At 37.0% G+C, this 18,325-nt stretch overlaps 1 protein-coding gene and 1 long non-coding RNA gene across 12 annotated transcripts in view; one reads left to right on the top strand and one right to left on the bottom strand.

Moving 5' to 3' along the window:
• Window positions 1-18,325, bottom strand: part of KALRN (kalirin RhoGEF kinase) — a 934,437-nt gene that overhangs the window by 352,428 nt on the left and 563,684 nt on the right. For all 11 annotated transcript variants that reach the window (XM_074301431.1, XM_074301444.1, XM_074301430.1 and 8 more), the window contains exon 16: window positions 2,256-2,375. In XM_074301431.1, the coding sequence (XP_074157532.1) occupies window positions 2,256-2,375 (120 nt within the window). The remainder of the gene's footprint in view (window positions 1-2,255; window positions 2,376-18,325) is intronic.
• The window catches only part of LOC141561600 (uncharacterized), a 67,978-nt gene that overhangs the window by 16,801 nt on the left and 32,852 nt on the right, over window positions 1-18,325 (top strand). The gene's annotated exons all lie outside the window — the stretch shown is intronic.

The following is an 18,325-nucleotide window of genomic DNA, read 5'->3' as shown; positions in this document are numbered from 1 at the left end:
CTCAGTCTGGCTCTTGTTCCTTAATTTAATTATTATCTAATAGCTATCTCAGCCATTTTCTTCTTTGAATAACAATAAGAAGAAGACTTGGCCCACATTCTGCATCTTCTGGCTTGCTTAACTTTTTACTGTCTTGTTGCATTTATTTGTAATTCCTGGTCATCTCAGCCATGATCCCATAATGGGGGCCAGGAATGTTTTTGAATAATACAGCTTTGAGAAACTCATTAGCAGGAGAAACGATAGTTGCTAGCAATACAGACGAGGATATCTTAAGCAAATCAGTTGGATTTAATATCCAGCTGCTTTAACTACTGTTCATGTGGTAATGCTTATGTTTAAAAATGCATTAGAGAATTTAAAATAAAAATGAACTAAAAAACTCAGCTGTCTATGAAAACCTATGAGAACTTGATTCTCTGAAGATACAGTAGACAGAGCACCTTGAATAGTAACAGAATCAGTTAGATTTGTTTGGTAAATTTATGGATTCTCCAGTTGATGGTCCCTGGGTATGTGCTCTAGCAGTCCCAGGCTGACCAAGGTAGTGACTATGGCTCTCTTTAGCATGGACAGTAAATGAAATTAGAATTTCTTTCAGAGACACCTGACTTCTCTCTGGCAACCCTAGTAGTCAAACAATCATCTATCAGTAGTCAGGATGAATTCCCCAATCAAAATCCCCATCAAAGTGGGTTAAACCAAACTACACTCTTTAAACTCCCCTTAATATAGCTTGAATTTTTAAACAGTTATTTTTAATTTGTGATAGAAAATTTGGTTCAAAGAGACACATGGAGATTGGTGTGGGGAGAATAAGCCTAGAGTTGATATGCTTCCTTCTCACCCTGGGAAAAGCCTCTGCCTGCTCCCCTAAGATTTTTCAACATTCTTTCAACACACATACTTTAAATTGACTCCAGTAGTATCCCTTGGAGAATAGACTGTCACATTCTAAAATATGTTTTTTTCTGTGAATATCAATGTACCATTTTTGAGAAAAGTACATACATGAAAACCTATCAGTGATGACTAGTTGTATGGTATCAGAGAAGGGCATAGGATATCTGTGCTATGGTGACCCAGAATTGCCAATATTATTATCAAGTGCAGGTACCAAAAAGGTACATTAATATAGAATTTAGCCATTCTGCTATTTCCCTATTCATTGGCTAAAACTCATGAGGAATTTTGACTAGTAGTCACTTTCCAGAAGCAGATAAAATCCACATTTTCTATATATTCCAAAAGAGATTGAGTTCAACACTTAGTCATTAGTAAGAAGAGTCTGTATGTGTTTTTCTATTTTTTTCTTCTCCCATTTGTACTGATCTATGACTTTATTTAAATATAGTCCTCATGCTTCACTTCCTATTCTTCCTTATTCTCCCCCCACTCCAAAGCAATCAACTCAACTCTCTATAGGATGGATGAGAAGACACCAATTTCAAGCATTATTTAAGTCATTAACCCTCATCAGAATTAATTTGTACTAGATTTTCATGGTTATAGTTAGTTTATTTAAAAGTCTTTCTCCTTCAAAATCCAGTTTGGTGACCTCCTGTCATTAATAGCACATCTCTGGAATCTTAATAATGTCCCTATTCTGAAAGGAACTGAAACAATCTGTGTGTACAACTTGTATTAATGCTAGCCAAACTTAGTTACTAAAAGTTCTTTCCCTCACTTCTAATTCCCTACTGGGGGAAATAGAGACTTATCTTACTTTACTAGAAACATATTGTAAGAACATTAATGTAATTCAGATGTTTCAAGAATTTCATCCCATTTTCCTAATGATGTGTATTATAACTTCTGAAATGCTTAATCTTCCTTTCTGATTAATCTGCAATTGGCAGTGGTTCCACACTTTTAACTTTACATTTCTAAGCTTCTTTCTCTCACTCATGCCATTGATACATGAAAATGTAGCAGAGAGGTTAGGCATTTCTATAGGTCTCCATTCTCTAAAATACTCTAGGGGACCTACAGTTTAAAAGATGTATCATTTTCTAATGTGAATGAATTTTAAGACAGTTTTCAGTCTGGATGTTCATACCTTAGGTTTATGTAAAGCACTTGAATTAATTCTTTATTAGTTCCTGGATGTTGGGAAGATATAAATCCCAGTGTGTTTCATTCAGATGCTTTTCTTTTTTTAAGAAACCACCCCAAACTTCAGGGAACTTTTTATAACATGGAGTCCAGTATGGTAGACAAAAGATAGAACTCAGAAGCATAGATAGGAGTGTTACCTCTATGGCTAGTTGGAACTGTTCATGCTCCCGCTGAAGCTGCTCAGCTTCTGACAAAGAGCTGGCGTTGACCAAGCTGGCATTAAGCATTGACTCCCCATTGCGGATCCAGCCCAGGACCTGGAGATAGGAAAAACACACATTTTATTAATCTATTACCAATTCCCATAGAGGTAATTGCCTTGATAATTATTTTGGCCACACACAGTCCAGGCATTCTCATTCATTCTTTTGAGAAATATTTAATAAGTATTTAATTCCTTCATTCTCCATGGTCATAGAAGAAATATGGAATAACTCAAGTGCCCTTCCACTTCTGCTGATTAAAATCCTATAAAAATCAATTCAGATTTCACTTCCTTTATAAAATCTTACATAGTCACTTTAACTGGAAGTTTTCTCTTTTTTGTGAACTCTTATAGTACTTTCTTTCTTCCTACCTCTCTTATGATATATTTTGCCTTGCTTTAAGTTGAAAATGTTACATCTTCCCTATTGAACTGTAAACTTGTTGAAATCAAAGGCCATATCTTATTCTTCTTTATAATCTCTAGGATGGGGCCTTACAAATAATAAGTATTGAATAAATGTTTAGTTCATGAGTTTTCATTCTTCTCACTTTTATGTTGAAACATAATCCATCCATTATTCTTCTGGAGGAGTAGGGAGAGAGGAATAGTGGAGTGGCTAGAGATTATAGAAGTATAGTTTTTCAGACTTGTCAATGAGGCCTTTTCTCTCCTTCTTAAGGTGCAGGATTAGAAGTCATTTTTCTCTCTCAAATGATAATCCTCAAATTCTCTGTAAAGCCAGACAAAATGATTAATGCTACATTGTGTGTGAGCATCATCACCATAGCAAATCAGTGTATTTGCTCTATGACCAAAGGTAAATCACATAATTTCTCTGAGTCTGTGTCCTCATATTTGAAAGGAGGATAATCCTTCCACTATTCACCTCATGGAACTATTGGGAGGAAAGAAGTCTATAAACTGTAAAATGTTATTTAGACGTGATGTAATTCCAACCCTACCAAAGCCATCCAATTAGAGTGAAGATGTTACTCTGATTGATGTGGCATAAACTGGGATAAGATGCCATTAGTTCCAGAAAATAAACTCTCACATTGTATGTATGAAATTCTCAGGACCATTTCTATACTCTCCTAAAGTAGTTGGCAATGTCTAATTATCTTGAAATGGCAGATACAAGTATGGGAGCATACACACATGTATGCTAGATTCACAGATAAAACTAACTTCTACAATTCTTTGAAAAATGTGGCTGATCATTTATGATCGGGAAATATGTATATATGTCTGTCTATCTATCAATCTATCAATCTATTCATCTACCCTGCCCAACAGACTAGATTACACATTGATTGGTCCACTGATTCTTTTATGTATCTTTAAGAAATATTCTCTCCAGATGCACCAATGGGATAATCTGTCTCCCTCTGGGCAGAGAAAATTAATTGTAAAAAATAGACGCCAAGAAAATCTGGGCAAGACAGCTAAGTCCCTGGGGGTGGCTTCTTTGAAAAACTGGAGGGTTCAATGCTGCTACATTGTGGGATTGTTTCCGTTTATCAGTTTTCTCATTCAGAGTAAGATTTACAGCGACACATTTATTAAATCTCTTAAAAACATTTATTTTAAAAAGATATAGAGTGGCAGAATGAGAAAAACTAGACTCAAATCTCTATATCTCCCTATATCATCCCATATCCTTGATTGTTCCCATTTTCCAACTGCTCTCATTAAGAAACTAAAGAATTCAGGAAGTAACATATTATAATGGATAGATTTGCATTCAGAATCAAGAAGACCTGTTTGGATCTTGCCTCAGACACTTAACTACCTATGTGACTTTGGGCAAGTGACTTGGTTATATGCTATTATTTCTAAGTTCCTTAGCTTTAAGATTCTGCTTTTTTCATACTTCAAAGGATAAATCATCTCACTAAAAACTGGCCTTGGAAACCAACTGGGTGACCCTGGATAAGTCTCTTAATCAGTTTCTTCATCTATAAAATGAGTTGGAGTAGGATATGGCGAAACACTTCAGTATCTTTGCCAAGAAAATCCCAAATAGGATCATGAAGAGTTGGACATAACTCAAAAGACTGAATGACAAGAATTCATAAGATCAGAGGTATACAGATGGAATCAGCCTGTTAAACTGTTTAATCTAACAAACTCATTTTATGAAACTCATAAAAAGAAACTAAGGGATGTCTTATCAATTGGGGAACTAATGAATAATATATGGTACATGAATCTAAGGAAATATAACTTGTCTCTAAGAAACAATGAATATGATAAATAAATAAATACATATGGGATGATTTTGTTTTTATGAATTGGTGCAAAGTGTGGTATGTAGAACCAGAAAAATAACATACAGAATGACTACAACAACAAAAAATGGAAAGAACATAAACAAAACAATCAGAATTGAAGGCTTTGAAATTATAGTAGCCATATTTGATCCCAAGAAGAGATATGAGAATGCAATTCCTTTCTTTTCAGACCCTGTTGGGGTCAGGAGAAGAATGACTATAACTACCTAACATGATATGGGATGTCGGAGTTGGGTGATATATTGGTTACTTTTGCTGAACTTTTCCCCCTCCTTTTTATTATTTACTACAAGGGATGGTTCTCTAGAAGGGGAGGGGAGAAGATTATATTGGGAAATATAGGTGATATAAGAAAACATAAGTACAAACAAAAGATGTCAATTTTTTAAAAAATTGAGACACAATGAGCAGAAGGACTTAGTTACTGTTGTAATACATATGTTGATTTTTTTGGACCCTTATATTTTTTATGTTCAAGGGCAAAGCATTGGTTACCTGTTCCTAGTTCTGGCTCTGTCTGGGAATCAAGTCTTTTGGAATAGATGCTTCGTTAGTCAACAAAGGGTCTCAGACAAAACTCAGAGGAATTAAGTGTAGAAACACATGAAAAAGAAAATATATTTCCGAAGGATTCCAAGAATGGAACTCGTCATATAGGCAGAGATGATTGGGAGAAGGAACTTGAACAAGGTGCTTCCTAAGAACAGTATTGTGTCATGTGGGCATGCTGATACTCAATACCCCTAGAACCATTTGCTTGTGAATGCTATACTTGTGCTTTTATGATTTTTCATGAATTGATATAGAGTGTAGTAAGCAGAAACAGGAAAATCAACATTTACAATGACTCCAACAATACAAAGTAAGATTACAGAGTAAGGTTAAAGTCATCTTCCACCTACTTTTGATTTGTATGTATTTATTTATAGATTTGTTGCTTCCTTCATTAGAATGTAAGCACTTCCAGAGCAAGAAATGGTTTGGCGAGAGAAGTGGGAGGAAGTTGACATTTTATCTCCAGAGTTAAGCACAGGGCCTGGCACATTATTCAGTCATTCCAGTCTTCTCCAATTTTTTCCACTCTTTTTAGAGTTTTTGTGGCAGAAATACTGGAGTGGTTTGCCATTTCCTTCTCTAGCTCATTTTACAGTTGAGGAAACTGGCTTATCCAGGGTCACACAGCTAGTACTGAAGGTCAGATTTGAGCTCAGGAGGAAAATTTTTCCTGACTCCAGGCTTTTCTAGCTTCATCCAAGCTTCATGCCATCTTCTGAAAGAAAGCTTCTTAGTAGGAAGGAGAGATAAAAAGAGGGAAACTATATCCCAGGAAGACAGAAAATCTACCACATCTGAGGGAATTTAGAGAGGGGGAAAAACATTGTGTGAATCTTACTCTCATCAGAGTAGCCTCAAAGAGTAAATAATTGACATATTTGTTTTTCAGAGAATCCTCTCTCACCTCAATAAAAGGGGGGGAGAGGAAAAGGGAAAAGGAAAAGGGGAATAAGGGAAGGGTACAAGAAAGGGGAAGGGACTTAAAAGGAGGGGGGAAGGATACTAAAAAGGGAGGGCTGTGCATCACAAGTGGGGTTTATAAATTAAATATTGGGGAAGGGGTTCAGGGGGGTCAAGGGGAAAAAAAGCATAATCCAGGGATAATATGATGGCAGGAAATACAGAATTAGTAATTTTAACTGTAAATGTGAATGGGATGAACTCTCCCATTAAACAGAGGAGGATAGCAGACTGGATCAAAAGTCAGAACCCTACAATATGTTGTTTACAGGAAACACACTTAAAGCAGGGAGATACATACAGAGTAAAGGTAAAAGGTTGGAGCAGAATCTATTATGCTTCAGGTAAAGCCAAAAAAGCAGGGGTTGCCATCCTTATCTCAGATCAAGCAAAAGCAGAAATTGATCTAATTAAAAGAGATAAGGAAGGAAACCATATCCTGCTAAAAGGTAGCATAGACAATGAAGCCATATCAATACTAAACATATATGCACCACGTGGTATAGCATCTAACTTCCTAAAGGAAAAGTTAAGAGAGTTGCAAGAAGAAATAGACAGCAAAACTATAATAGTGGGAGATCTCAATCTTGCACTCTCAGAATTAGACAAATCAAACCATAAAACAAATAAGAAAGAAATTAAAAAGATAATAGAACGTTAGAAAAACTAGGTATGATAGACCTTTGGAGAAAACTGAATGGTGATAGAAAGGAGTATACTTTCTTCTCAGCAGTTCATGGAACCTATACAAAAATTGACCATATATTAGGACATAAAGATCTCAAATTTAAATGCAGGAAGGCAGAAATACTAAATGCCTCTTCACAGATCACAATGCAATAAAAACTACATTCAATAAGAAGTTAGGGGTAAATAGACCAAAAAATAATTGGAAACTGAATAATATCATCTTAAAGAATGACTGGGTGAAACAGCAAATTATAGAAACAATTAATAATTTCACCCAAGATAATGACAGTGATGAGACATCATACCAAAATTTGTACGATGCAGCTAAAATGGTAATAAGGGGAAATTTTATATCTTTAGAGGCTTATTTGAACAAAATAGAGAAAGAGAAGATTAATGAATTGGGGCTGCAACTTAAAAAGCTAGAAAAAGACCAAATTAAAACCCTCCAACCAAAAACTAAACTTGAAATACTAAAATTAAAAGGAGAAATCAATAATATTAAAAGTAAAAAAACTATTGAATTAATTATTAAATTATTAAATAATTATTGAACTAAAAAAACTATTGAATTAATAAATAAAATCAAGAGTTGGTTTTATGAAAAAGTCAATAAAATAGATAAACCTTTGGTAAATCTGATCAGAAAAAGGAAAGAGGAAAATCAAATTATTAGTCTTACAAATGAAAAGGGGGATCTTTCTACCAATGAAGAGGAAATTAGAGAAATAATGAGTTACTTTGCCCAACTTTATGCCAATAAATTTGATAACTTAAGTGAAATGGATGACTACCTCCAAAAATATAGGCTTCCTACATTAACAGAGGAGGAGATTCAAAAAAAAAAAAAAAAGGAACAAATTGGGAAAATATTTTTACAGTTAAAGGTTCTGATAAAGGTCTCATTTCCAAAATATATAAAGAATTGATCCTAATTTATAAGAAATCAAACCATTCTCCAATTGATAAATGGTCAAAGGATATGAACAGACAATTCTCAGATAATGAAATTGAAACTATATCCACTCATATGAAAGTGTTCCAAATCACTACTGATCAGAGAAATGCAAATTAAGACAACTCTGAGATACCACTACACACCTGTCAGATTGGCTTAGATGACAGGAACAAATAATGATGAATGTTGGAGGGGATGTGGGAAAACTGGGACACTGATACATTATTGGTGGAGCTGTGAAAGAATCCGGCCATTTTGGAGAGCAATCTGGAACTATGCCCAAAAAGTTATCAAACTGTGCATACCCTTTGATCCAGCAGTGCTACTACTGGGCTTATCTCCCAAAGAAATACTAAAGATGGGAAAGGGACCTGTATGTGCCAAAATGCTTGTAGCAGCTCTTTTTATAGTGGCTAGAAACTGGGAGATGAATGGATGTCCATCAATTGAAGAATGGTTGGGTAAATTATGGTATATGAAGGCTATGGAATATTATTGTTCTGTAAGAAATGACCAGCAGGAGGAATTCAGAAAGGTTTGGAGAGACTTGCATGAACTGATGCTGAGTGAAATGAGCAGAACCAGAAGATCGCTGTACACTTCAACAACAATACTGTATGAGGACGTATTCTGATGGAAGTGGATAGAGAGCTCCAACTCACTTCCAGCTGATCAATAATGGACAGAAACAACTACACCCAGAGAAGGAACACTATGAATTGAATGTAAAATATTAGCACTACTGTCTATCTACCCAGGTTACTTATACCTTCGGAATCCAATACTTAACGTGCAACAAGAAAATTGGATTTACACACATATATTGTATCTGGGTTATATTGTAACATATGTAAAATGTATGGGATTGCCCGTCATCTAGGGAAGGGAGTAGAGGGAGGGAGGGGAAAATCTGGAAAAATGAATACAAGGGATTATGTTATAAAAAAAATTACTCATACATATATACTGTCAAAAAATTTATAATTATAAATAAAAAAAAGAAAGCTTTCTAGTCTCTTTCAATTCCAGTGCCATCTTCTTTAACTTAACCTGTCTATAGTTTGTTTGTACATAGTTGTCTTCATGTTGCCTCTTCCATTAGACTGAGATCTCCCAGAGGACAGAGTACAACATATTTCTTTATTTTGTATTTCTAGTGCTTAGCACAGTGGATGGCACACAGTAGATTCTAAATAAATGTTTATTAACTTAATAGACAAGGGAGATACAAAATTTGTATCCCTGTCTCTCAAACTCCAAATCTTGTACTCCTTGTGATGTATTGAGCTGCCTTCAATATTATAGGATCTGATGAGCAAATACATGTTCCTCCTCTCTCTTCCTCTTTGTGATTTTATACTTAGCTTTGACCTTTCCTTTTCTGATGGCAAAGACCTCTTTTTTTTATTTTAGCATCCCATCTCTGGACCTTATCCAAGTGTTATGCTTTTTATGACATGTAACAAGTAGAAAGATTCACAGTCCATGCCTGGTGCTGACGTGATCTGGGTTTTGTAACCAAGTGGGATAATGTTCCTACTGTTTCTGATGACCTTCCTGAAGACAGAGCCCAGCATTTAACTGGCCTTTAGTCTGCAGTGACATATTGGGTCAGTATCTTCAGGAAGCAGCCTATAATCACTCCTTTCCTGGGATGTAATTGAAAGCTCTGTTCATCATCTTACAAATACAATTTGAGTTATTTCTCCCTCACTTTATGACCTTCTACTCAAGCACACAGAAACTCAACTGATATTTTTCCACCCATTCATATAGTTTTGGCCACATGCTTGTTGAGGAAGCCATATAGGTATTAGTACCTCTACCTAAGTGGGGATCCTTGGCAAAGTGATCAAAATAGGCTGGGAAAAGTAATTAGGATAGTTTACTTTTACCAGGGAAGCTAGTTGGTATAATATAATGGATGGTATATCAGCCCTGAAGTCAGAAGATTCTTCTCTATGAGTTCAAATCCAGCCTCAAACACTTCTTAGCTGTGTGACCTTGGGAAAGTCATTTAAATGCTGTTTGCCTCAGTTTCCTCATCTGCAAAATGAGCTAGAGAAGGAAATAGCAAACCACTCCAGTGTTTTTGCCAACAAAATATGAAATGTATTCAAAATTCAGGCATGATTTAAATAACTGAACAATAGTAAGTCACAAAGAAGTTGCCATTCTATATCAGTGGGGAGAATCTTTACACAAACAGGAGTTCCTTATATGGATGAAATCACATGTCTAGAGCAAATAAATTAACATAAGAAAAATATCCCTGTAGGTTATAACTCACTCTAAAAGTTCTGATGTAAAACAATACTAAAATAATATTATTCTGGGAAAAGAAGTTAGCCCCAAGCTGTGTCAGTGGAGTTAGAAAAAAACAAAAATAAAAAAAATCTCAACACTCTTAATTGATTACTATTTATCTTATCTCTCTGCCTTCTGTTAATGAGCTTTCAATTGGAGGTTTTTTGTTTGTTTGTTTATTTTTGTGGAGGCAATTGGGATTAAGTGACTTGCCCAAGGCCACACAGCTAGTGTTAGGTATCAGAAGTCAAATTTTAACTCAGGTCCTGACTTCAGGGCTGGTGCTCTATCCACTGCGCCACCTAGCTGCCCCTGGAGGAATTTTTAAAATGACATTAAGTTAAGAGAGACAAAAATAGAAGTAGAAACAGAGAGACAGACAGACAGACAGAAAGAGAGACAGACACAAAGACGGAGAGAGAGGGAAAGGGAAAGGGAAAGGAAGAGGGAGAAGGAGAGGGAGAGGGACAAGGAGAGGGAGAGGAAGAGGGAGAGAGAAATGGGAGAGGGAAATAGGAGAGGGAAATGGGAGAGGGAAATGGGAGAGGGAAATAGGAGAGGGAAATGGGAGAGGGAAATGGGAGAGGGAGAAGGAGAGGGAGAAGGAAATGGGAGAGGGAGAGGGAGAGGGAAATGGGAGAGGGAAATGGGAGAGGGAGAGGGAGAGGGAAATGGGAGAGGGAAATGGGAGAGGGAGAGGGAGAGGGAAATGGGAGAGGGAGAAGGAGAGGGAGAAGGAAATGGGAGAGGGAGAGGGAGAGGGAAATGGGAGAGGGAAATGGGAGAGGGAAATAGGAGAGGGAAATGGGAGAGGGAAATGGGAGAGGGAAATGGGAGAGGGAAATAGGAGAGGCTAATGGGAGAGGGAAATGGGAGAGGGAGAAGGAGAGGGAGAAGGAAATGGGAGAGGGAGAAGGAGAGGGAAATGGGAGAGGGAAATGGGAGAGGGAGAGGGAGAGGGAAATGAGAGGGGAAATGGGAGAGGGAGAGGGAGAGGGAAATGGGAGAGGGAAATGGGAGAGGGAAATGGGAGAGGGAGAGGGAGAGGGAAATGGGAGAGGGAAATGGGAGAGGAAGAGGGAGAGGGAAATGGGAGAGGGAAATGGGAGAGGAAGAGGGAGAGGGAAATGGGAGAGGGAAATGGGAGAGGAAGAGGGAGAGGGAAATGGGAGAGGGAAATGGGAGAGGAAGAGGGAGAGGGAAATAGGAGAGGGAAATGGGAGAGGAAGAGGGAGAGGGAAATGGGAGAGGGAGAGGAAAAGGGAGAGGGAAATGGGAGAGGGAGAGGGAGAGGGAGAGGGAAATGGGAGAGGAAGAGGGAGAGGGAGAGGAAAATGGGAGAGGGAAATGGGAGAGGGAAATGGGAGAGGGAGAGGGAGAGAGAAGAAAGCAGGGAGGGAGGGGGAGAGAGAAGAAAGCAGGGAGGGAGGGAAGGAGAAAGAAATGGGAAAGGAGGGAGAGGGAGACAGAAACAGAGATAGAGGAAAAGACAGAGAGAGGGAGGGAAGAGAAAAGAGAGAGATAGAAAGAAACACAGAGACAGAGGGAGGGAAGGAGAGAGGGAGATAGGGAGGGAAGGAAGCAAGGAGGAAGGAGGGAGGGAGAGATATAGAAATAGAGAGAGACAGAGAGAAGGAAAGAGGGGAGAGAGAGACAGAGACAGAAATAGACAGAAGTAGAAAGAGAGAGAGAGAAAGAGTGAAAGAGAGAGTGACTTAGGCATGAGTATTTAAACAGTCCCACTGATCAATACTGACTTCTCAATTAGCTCTCTCAGCCTATATGTCAACAGTTCCTAGATCAATATTTCTTGCTTCACCAACTTACATCAAATGCCAGCCCCATCTGTGTAACTAGGGGAAACCCATCACTGAAGTAAAGAACTCTATCCTGACAGGGAAAATTAATTCCTGGACTGGGACATAGTAGCACTTGCTACCAAGCCATTTTAAACAGTAGTGGTTTTTAGTGAACACCTTTGTGAGTTTCCTTTTTTTTTTTTTTTAACTAAGCCACATTTCTTATATTTCCATTTTATTTCTTCTCTGCTTAAATTTTAATAAATTTTCTTAAGAATTTTGAAAAACAATCATAATCCTATTTTTAAAGTTCTTCTGAACTCCTCTAAAGGATTTGCCACTGTTGATGATCTCACATTTGCTCTTTCTTTGGCTTCTGTGATACTTCTCTTTCCTTGTTCTCTTCCTACCTCTTTGATGATTTTTTTCTCTGGTTTCCTGTTCTCCTACCTCTAGCAATGTGTGAGGTAGGTTAGAGACCATAGAAATGGTTTTAGAAGGGAACTCAGGGGTCATCTAGTACTACCCAGCCATATTATAAACAATATTGAAAAGATAAATATGGACCGAAATTCTACCCTTGAGGGACTTCTAGTCAAAAAGGAGAATCAGTCCCCTCCCATATACGTGAGTATATGTAATGTATGTACATAAGTACACAAATACACACGCACACATATAGATATCCCTTCCACACTGTGACTTTCCCCATTGTGGTTTTGATACATAATGGATTAGAATAAGAAATTAAATGAGAATTTTTGGAGAGTTTTGTGGAAGCCAGAGATGACACAGAGTCTATGACTCAATCCAAATTTAACAGCAAGGTATTGTAAATATCTCATAAAAGAAAAAGAAAAAAAAAAGAATTCTTTTCTGATATGAAGGGATAGTCAAAAACATTTATGTGGAATTTCCAAATCATGGGGGTACAGTGCTCCTAAGCCCTGAAATGTGGAAAGCAAAATTATAATTTTTTTGCAGAGTCTTCTAAGACTTTGCCTTAGCCTTACTTCTTTAGATAAGTATTTAAACTTAGTCCCACTTCTTTGATGATCTCCTTTGCACTCAAGGCTTTGATCATCATCCTGGTATGAATGTCTCTCATTTCTACAATTCTAGTTTTGATCTCATCTTTGAACTCAACTTTCAACTATTTGTTGGAATCTTCAAATGAACATCCCACTAACCACTCAAATTCAATATATTCTAAACTAAAATCACCCCCCAACCTACCTTCTTCTATTTACCCTAGTCATCTATGCTCCAAACCCTCAAGACATCTTTAATTCTCAACTCCTCCAATAATTATTCCACATCTAATCAGTTGTCAAGTTCAACACGTTTTGCCTCCATCTCTCTCACATGCATCCCTCCTGCTTCATTCATATTGCTACCACTCTTACCAAGGTCCTCAGAACTTCTTGTGTGAATTTTATTGTGTTAGCTTTCTAAATGGTGGCAGGTGGCAGATACAATGGATAGAGCAATGTACTTAGAGTCAAGAAGAACTAAATCCCAATTCTGCCTCAAACATTTAATAGCTATATGATCTTGGATATGTCATTTAATCTTTGTTTGCCACTTATAAATCACAGATAATGATAGCTCCTAATTACTAGGGTTGTTATGAGCATAAAAGAAGATAAAACATAAATGTTAGCCACTAATTATTATAGGTCTCTCTTCCTTTGCTTTTTTCCTCCTTCAATCCATCCTTCCTTTACATGTAGATCAAAATAATCCTCTTTATGTTCTACTCTGATCATATCATTCCCTTGATCAAATGCCTACAGGGTTCTCTGTTGTGTGTGGGTATTTATACCTCATTCCACCTAACCATTCCTCCTTAGTTTGGCTCTGTTTTGCCTTTTCAATCTCCTTTCCCAAGATTTTTCTTCATTATAAAAGTAGAGGGCTGCTCTGGAATAATAAGGAATAAAAAGACCTGGATTCTATTTCTTCATCCAACACTTCAATAACCTATGTCACTTCAACTCTCTGAATCTTAATCTCAACATCAGTAAATATGTTATTGTTATACTTATACTTGTTTATTTAATTTATTAATATTTATCAATGTTAATATTTATAAAATTTATTAAATATCAGTAATATTTTCATTACCTATCTCAGCATTGTTTCAAGAAAAGTAACTCTTAGATTAGGAAGCATCATCCAAATGTGAGCAATCATTATTTACATGCTCCATATGTCAGGTCTTCTGTCAAGGCCTCCCCTTTTCCTTATAGTCACACAGGCCATTCCCTTTACTTCCATTGAAATCCCTTTTCCTTCTAGGCCTATGTCAAGTGCTGGTTCCTCCATAATGGTTGTAATACTTACTACCTGGATTATTCTGGCAAGTCACTGCAAATTCTTCATCTATAAAATTAGAGGGTTCATGCTAAAGGGTCTTTAATATCTCTTCTACTTCTAAATTCTATCATCCTTTGATTCTTCTTAGCAGAAAATGATCTCTTCTTAAAATTTTCTTACAATACCATTTTGTCCAGATTCTTCCTGTGCCCTATTTTCATTCTAGCTTTATTATGTATGTGGATATACATACATATATAAACACCCATATATACATACATGATCATATGTACACATACATACATACAGTTTGTTGTTGTTTCACTCATGTCTAACTCTTTGTGACCCCACTTGGGATTTTCCTGGCAAGGATAGTGCCAGTTTTTCTCTCTCTGTCTTTCTCTCCTCTCTCTGTCTCTCTCTCTCTCTGTCTCTGATCTCTCTTTCTCTCTCTCTCTCACTTCTCTCTCTCTCTGTCTCTGTCTCTCTCTGTCTCTCTGTCTCTCTCTCTCTCTCTCTCTCTGTCTCTGTCTCTCTCTCTGTCTCTCTCTGTCTCTCTCTCTGTCTCTGTCTCTCTTTCTCTCTCTCTGTCTCTGTCTCTCTCTGTCTCTGTCTCTGTCTCTTTCTCTCTTTGTCTCTGTCTCTCTCTCTCTCTCGGTTCTGATTTTTCTTGTTAGATTAGAAAATCTCTGAGGATAGACTTAGGCCACATTTATTTTGACATTCCCAGGGATTTGCACATTGGAGATGCTTAATTTTAAAGCTTTTTGAGGAGTACTGACAGACACCCTCAATTTTTTTCCTTCCAAGCAGTGTAATTACACATCATTTGGGATAAGGAAGAGGAAAAAGAAAAGCCTTGTTTTGTTCTATTGCTCTCATAGTGGTGATAGTGGTGGGGCAGGATGGAGAAGGAAAACTCTTGCTTTCTGAGAGAACAGGCTTCTCTTTAACATCCAGTCTATGAGATGGAGAATCAGGCTGTCTGTTAGTTCCAGGCAACTCTTGCTTAGTCATGCCCAGATTATCTGTTTTCTCTGGATGACAAATTGGTTCCTGGGCCAACTCTTCCCTAATCACCTAAAGGATGTATGTTCAAAAAAAGCAAACTCCATTTCAATATTGACCGGAAAAAAGAATGTAATTAGAAAGGTAAATCAGCTGTTGTTGTTATAATAATACCACACACTTCCAACTATGAGAGTCTGTGAAAGTCAGAGGGAAATAACATTTATATTATCTGCTATTTGGGGATTCACTGTTCTTCTCCATTGATGTGAATAATTTTGAGTTGACTAAAGAATAGTAACACAAGTGGTCTCTTATAGATCTCTCTGACATACCCAAAACATCCAGATCTTTACTAAGACAATAGTTTTCTTGTATTAATTCTCCTGAGAAAATTCCTGCTGAGGTCAAGAAGAATTTTTATTCTATATTGTATTTTGGTTGTGATAGAACTCCCATATCTTTCTTCTGAAGAACCAGGCCATGATTGGTACCCGAATTAAAATGTCAAATCATGGTCAAGAGACCTTTAGGCTTATGAAATTAACTTGGATTCTAGCCCTGGCTCTGCTCCTATATGGGAGCAAGCTAGTTTATAATACAATACTTTGATTTCCTCATCTGAAAAACAAGAATCTTGCTAGTATCTATTATTCAAAGAATCAGATAAAGTCATAGGCAGAATGCTATAAATGATACAGTGCTGACTATAGTCAGAGGACCTAGATTCAAATCCCATATCAGATCCCTTATCCTGGCCTCCATCAGCTTCTCCATAAAAATGATGTTGGATTATATGACTGTGGAAGTTCCTTCCAGCTTTATATCTGTGATCTTATGTGAAAACTTTTTTGACATTTAAAAGTGCTATATTAACAAAGTTTTACCACCATTGTTATTATTATTGTTATAAATTTTCAGAATTAGAATGGGCTTGTTAGTGCTATCAGATTACTCAGATATTCAGTATGTCTTAAAATGGAGAAAATGGAGAGCATGGTTTTGCATCAGAGCTCTATCATCTTCAAGCACTTTGGGTTAAAGAGAAGCTGACAAGAGCTTACAACATGGGTTTTGCCTTCAGCCTCACTCATAACTAGGAGGTATGTGAGGTTTGATAGCACTCTGTGCAGTCTACCCACTGTGTTGTTACCTAGATAGAAGTTTAATTAGACAGCTTTCTTTTATATTTGTCCTCCTAATTATTATAATGTGTTATATTAATTTTGAAATTGTGTATACTTTTTCTTCTTTTCTAAAAATAAATAAATCCTAAAAATAGTCTTTTGTGATGCAGTATATGGAGATGGAAGATAGAAGGGAGGAAAAAAAAAGTGGGGGCTAGAAAGTAAGTGCTTAGGAAGACTTGAATTCAAATCTCACCTCAAATACATAATGACTGTGTGATTTTGGGCTCAAGTGACTTAAGGAAATGTTAAAGTGATCTAGAAAGTAGGGTTGGTGATCCAGGAAGCTGTCTAAGGGTTAATAATGACACAAGTCCCCTGCTACAGCCTTATATCTTTCACAAAAATAGGTCCAGAGGTCTTAGGAGATAATTTAAGGACTTTGAACCAGAGGAGCTGACAATCATAGATTGAGATCTAGGAAAGACCATAGAGTCTACCAAGTCCAACCCCATCATTTTTTAGATTAGAACATTGGAACCCAGTGAGGTTAAAGAATTTTTCCAGAGTCATTCAGGTAGTAAGTAGCAGAGTTTGGATTTTCCCCTAGGTCCTTTGATTTCAGATCCAGTCCTTCTTCTTCTGGGGCATGTTGTTTCTCTTAAGAATCTTCAACCTTAATGGAATATTATTGCTCTGCAAGAAATGACCAGCAGGAGGAATACAGAGAGGCCTGGAGAGACTTACATCAACTGATGCTGAGTGAAATGAGCAGAACCAGAAGATCGCTGTACACTTCAGCAACAATGCTGTATGAGGATGTATTCTGATGGAATTGGAAATCTTCAACATAAAGAAAAACCAACTCACTTCCAGTTGATCAATGATGGACAGAGGTAGCTACACCCAGAGAAGAAACACTGGGAAGTGAATGTAAATTGTTAGCACTAATATCTGTCTGGCCAGGTTGCATGTACCTTCGGATTCTAATGTTTATTGTGCAACAAGAAAATGATATTCACACACATGTATTGTACCTAGACTATATTGTAACACATGTAAAATGTATGGGATTGCCTGTCATCGGGGGGAGGGAATAGATGGAGGGGGGGATAATTTGGAAAAATGAATACAAGGGATAATATTATAAAATATATATATATATAATAAAAAATTATTAAGTAAAAAAAAAAAAAGAAAAAAAAAAGAATCTTCAACCTTAGCTCTGGTGAGAAACACATCAAATCATGGTGACTAGCTTTTTCAGCAGTCTTAAAGTGCATTGTTGTTTGTTATTATTCAGTCATTTCAGTAATGTCCAATTCTTTATTTGGCAAAGATACTGGAGTGATTTACCATTTCCCTCTCCTGCTCATTTACAAGTGGGGAAATTGAGGCAAGAAGGGTTAAGGGATTGGCCCAGATCACATAGCTAGGAAGTATCTGAGGCTGGATTTGAATTCAGGAAAATGAGTCTTTTTGACTCTAGGCCCAGTGTTTTACTCACCTAGCTGCTTGGAGTAGTACACTGTTAGAGAGCATTGATCATGATTTTTGTAGCAGAAAAGCACTAGATTTGTCATTATGGAACCAACATTCTAAGAGATAGGTCTGTTTCTTGCTATCTGTGACTATTGCTCTGGTCCTCCTTGCTGTTTCCCACACATGACTCTGCTTATCTTTAGACTGGCTATTCCTTGTGACTAGAAGGCTTTCTCCTTGCCTCAATTTTTTAGAATCCTTTGTTTCCTTCAATATTCAGCTCAAGTGCCATCTTTTACATAACTAGGAGACAAGTAAGTGAACGAAAAAGTTTTTAAGTACTTACAATATGCCAAAAGAGAGCTAAAGAGATGCATTCTGTTTGGGTGGTATTCTGTGAGACTCAGTAAGACACTGAAAATGAAGAGGTGGAGAAGTGATTGATTACCTGAAGAATCTAGGAGGTTCATTCTGGGGCCTTACATTCAGATTTCAAGCAT

Source organism: Sminthopsis crassicaudata, chromosome 3 (genome assembly GCF_048593235.1).
Source record: "Sminthopsis crassicaudata isolate SCR6 chromosome 3, ASM4859323v1, whole genome shotgun sequence".
Classification (NCBI taxonomy): Eukaryota; Metazoa; Chordata; class Mammalia; order Dasyuromorphia; family Dasyuridae; genus Sminthopsis; species Sminthopsis crassicaudata.
This window is presented reverse-complemented; position numbering and strand designations above follow the sequence as displayed.